Here is a 3,802-nt window from a genome sequence, read left to right as displayed (position 1 = left end):
TAAGAAAAAAAAAATTTCATTGTGCAAAAAGGTATTTAGACAACTTTTTTAATTCATTATTAAACCCACATCAGCACATAACAAATTTTTTTATTGAATTGTGGCGGAATGATCATTTTGATTTGTGACACCTATTTTTAAGAACTACATTGATTGATTCTTAATTTCAGGGACCATATTGATGGTGTGAGTCAATTTCAATGACCATTTGTGATAAAAACCCATAAATCTTGTGAGCCCATTTATGTGCCACATCAGCACTTAACGAAAATTTTAACAGAATTATGACGGAAGGACCACATTGATTTGTGACACCTATTCTAGGGACTGCATTGATTGATTTTTAATTTCAGGGACCATCTTGATGGTGATGGTCAATTTCAGGGACCATTTGTGACAAAAACCCTAAAAATATTGTTTATCAATGGGCTAGAAACATAAAACTGAGCCACGCATAAATAAGACAAACTTGAAATAATAATATTTTAAGATAGAAAAAAAATTTAATAGTTGGTTGAAAAGTGGGCTGGAATTGAAAAAATTTGGTAGCATATAAGTGTCACTGCCACATAGTGGATAGAATGTTGTGTTTCTACGTATAAGTTATGAGTTTGAGACTCCTCCTCTCTCAAATTCTCGTGACAGTTTCTCTCCCCTCTCCCCGTAATAATAATTATTAAAGAAAAAGTGTTACATAGGTTTCCAGAGGACACTTCTAAAGTAAAATTTGTCAACTCCCCTTGAGATGCTCTGATTAATGCCCCAATTAGTATTCTCAGTTTACATTGAGATTTGAATTAAGGTTTATATCCCTTTCACTTCATTTTTCTTTTTTCCCAAAAAATAACAAAAGAGAATAAGAAAACAATGCAACGTATATTTAAAAATCCGTTCTTTATATGTTCAGAATTGTTTTCAGTTTGAAAATACATGTACTACATTCATTGGTGTACGTGCACGTTCAAAAAAAAAAAGGAAAGTAAACAACAAAAAGGAACCTAGCAGGGTTTGCCGACAACGCAGTTTAGAGCACCGGAAAATTTTGTGAGCGTTCCGACAAAGGTCCCTGGTTTGAAGGGCATCATGTCCAACTTTGCTGGGTGGTTGCTGGCTCCTGATCCAGATTCAACAAAGAAAGCTCCATTCATCATCAAATCTCCCTCAGATCGCCATTCCCAGTTCTTCCACTCTGCCTCTGGTGTATGCTCCCTATGCGTCACCTATACAATTAAATCCAGAAGTCAAAATGACATATTGGATATGAACGAACGTATTATGCATGTCTAATAAACGGTTGTATTTGGACTATATTTACTGATTACTTTTTCGATCGAGCAAGCACACGTTTTGGTAAAAATTAACATCCGCACTCGAGTTTGAACACACTTAATTGGGGCTAAGTATTTACTAATTAATAAAAAATTAATTCATCTAATTAAACTGTATGTTACCTGTTTGGCGACCCCGTTAAAGGGAGCAATGAACCTGTTACCCTGGCTGATGATGGTAGGGTTCATGTTTCCTCCGATGGCATACATGATCCAGTGGGTGTAGTCGTTGTTCACCACGTGGAAGAATCCGTGCCGGACCCTTGGCATCCTTTGCACCAGTCCCTTACCAAAGTGGTTGAAGGCCAAAGTAATTTGCATGATTTTGTCTTGAGTGTGGGCGTTGTTGGCACCAAACAACATCGCCTGCATGCATGCATGATTTTGTACGTACCATTAATTAGTAAATTATTGTAGTTGTTTACGATAAATTAATATTATTTATTAGGCTAAGTTAGTTAATTAGTTTTTTATACAAGCGAGAAGAGGAGGGGAAATTTTAACTCGAGACCTTGGGTGCAAGGGTAAAACTTTTATAACAAACTGGGCGCGCTACAAGTTTTTGGCAAGTTAGTTAATTAGTTTAAGATTAAAGTAATTCCCTTTTAAGTACCTCATCGTGGTCAGTGAAGTGAGAGTTGGAGATGGTGATGGCGGTGGAACCCATGATGGCGTCGATGAGCCCATCTGCGCACCTGGACATGGAAACGTGATCGATCCAGACGTTGGAGGCACCAAAGAGGGAGATACCATCGCCGTCACTCTGGGTCCTTAAACCTATGTGGTCGACAGAGTCCCTGATCAGACCACCGGGTTTGGTGACAATCATTTTTATGTGAAGGTTGGTGAGGATTACATTCTTCACAAACTGGAGGGTAATGCCAGCACCCTCTTCTATCACAACATTGGCTCCCCTACCATCAATGGTCTTGTCACTACTCACCATCAGCTCTTGCTGCAGCCTAATCACCATGCTTTTTGCGAAGATGATCCACAAAGGCCCTTTCTGAATCACGGCGTGGCGTAGGGTTCCGGGTTTAGGGTTTTGCACGTCATCATCTGTGCCCATTGTCACCACGTAAAAAGGACCATCCTTACCTCCGGTGGTCTTTTTACCGAAGCCTTGGGCGCAGCCTACAATCTTCTTTCGGTTGTTGGCCCAGTTAGGGTCACACCTCCAGCAGGCGTCCATTGGGTTGGTCGCCATGCATGGACCCGTATAAGCCTTGTTACCCCTCAAGTTCCTTCTTGTGGTGTTTTCCTTCGACATAAGCCTGAATATATATGTATATATGTCATTGATAACAAAACAAAAACAAAAACATATACATATGTATATATAAATGTATGAAGTAACGTTTTCTTGTTAGGGTCTGGTTTTAAACAAAATCTGCATGCAATGATAGACCTACTTGCCAACTTCAGTATTGAACTCCTCAGTGACTTGCTCAGGATTTTTATTGTAGGATTCCCTGGCCACTTTTTCAGCTTCTTGGGCTCGTTCTTTCCAGTACGCATCTAAATCTAATACCAGCGTATCTTCATTTGGAACATCGGTTGGATTATCGTTGCTCGAAACGAATACAACAAAGGACAAGAAAAACAAACATAGAAAGAAATAGGACGAGTTAAACATGGCTGCCATTGTTGTCGGTACTTCGTCGGCGGCCCCCGACACCTTGTGACAAGGAAACTGTCGGGTTGGGCGAGGTCAGGGTTGCTCGAGGGTGTTGAAGCAGACCCAGCCAAGCCAAGCCAACAGATTAAACCCGTCACGAGATTATTAATTAACCAACCAGCTTATCTATTGGTTTGTCTGGGGGATGTCTTTTAATATGAGTTGAGACTCGCCTGAATAAGGCATTTGCAGCTAAATATAATTAAGCGACTTAATCTGACATTTGGCGGGAAGTGTGGGCAACCGCTCCCATGCCTCGGTTGACCTTTAAAAATAGCTATAGGCTTCCCTTCCCTTTCGAAAAGTTCTTTATCTTGTTTCTAATTTTGGATGTTGTTGCAGAAAGGACTGGTATATTACACTCGCGTCAGATACAGGTTGGAGGGAGTAATGCTATTCACACTATATTTTTGTACCACATTTTCATACCACCTTAGGTGGCATTTGATGTGAACAACCATATTATTTGAATTAAGAGTAATGTTATTCTTACCACAATTTTATACTCTATTTATTTAACATCTTAGGTGGCAAAAGAAACTCCTCGCATACCACAATCATCATTTAATTAACAATATTTTTATTAATTATTAATTAACATTTTGAAATTAAATGCTAATTAATTTAGATGATGTGGCTGTCCACATCAGATGCTACCTAAGGTGGTATACAATTGTGGTACAAAAATATGGTAAGAATAACATTATTCTTGAAGTAATCAGATTTTTAAATTTAGTTCATTATTTAATAAGCTAATAATGAAGAAAAACTAGTTAATTAAATGATGATAGAGATA

The 3,802-nt window shown here is 38.6% G+C and overlaps 1 protein-coding gene across 1 annotated transcript; it reads right to left on the bottom strand.

Annotated features, from left to right (window-relative positions):
* Positions 1–877: 877 nt before the first annotated feature.
* On the bottom strand, positions 878–3,137 carry LOC125477838 (pectate lyase-like). The gene is made up of 4 exons (XM_048585334.1): positions 2,741–3,137; positions 1,942–2,602; positions 1,452–1,694; positions 878–1,220 (listed from the first exon to the last, which is right to left on the bottom strand). Exons 1-4 carry the CDS (start codon positions 2,971–2,973, stop codon positions 999–1,001), a joined length of 1,359 nt encoding a protein of 452 aa, XP_048441291.1. The 5' UTR covers positions 2,974–3,137; the 3' UTR covers positions 878–998.
* Positions 3,138–3,802: the final 665 nt, after the last annotated feature.

This window comes from the organism of the source record quoted next, unplaced genomic scaffold (assembly GCF_019419815.1).
Source record: "Pyrus x bretschneideri cultivar Hongxiangsu unplaced genomic scaffold, Pyrus_bretschneideri_v1 Contig22, whole genome shotgun sequence".
Classification (NCBI taxonomy): domain Eukaryota; kingdom Viridiplantae; phylum Streptophyta; class Magnoliopsida; order Rosales; family Rosaceae; genus Pyrus; species Pyrus x bretschneideri.
The sequence above is the reverse complement of the archived record's forward strand: the minus strand, read 5'-3'. Positions and strand labels throughout refer to the sequence as shown.

Bases quoted from the DNA above. Each gene is read 5' to 3' on its own strand.
- LOC125477838 (XM_048585334.1), bottom strand. From the start codon at position 2,973: ATGGCAGCCATGTTTAACTCGTCCTATTTCTTTCTATGTTTGTTTTTC. The intron at 1,695-1,941 runs GTACTTAAAAGG...GCATGCATGCAG, and splicing joins ACTTCACTGACCACGATGAG to GCGATGTTGTTTGGTGCCAA. The intron at 1,221-1,451 runs GTAACATACAGT...TTAATTGTATAG, and splicing joins TTAACGGGGTCGCCAAACAG to GTGACGCATAGGGAGCATAC.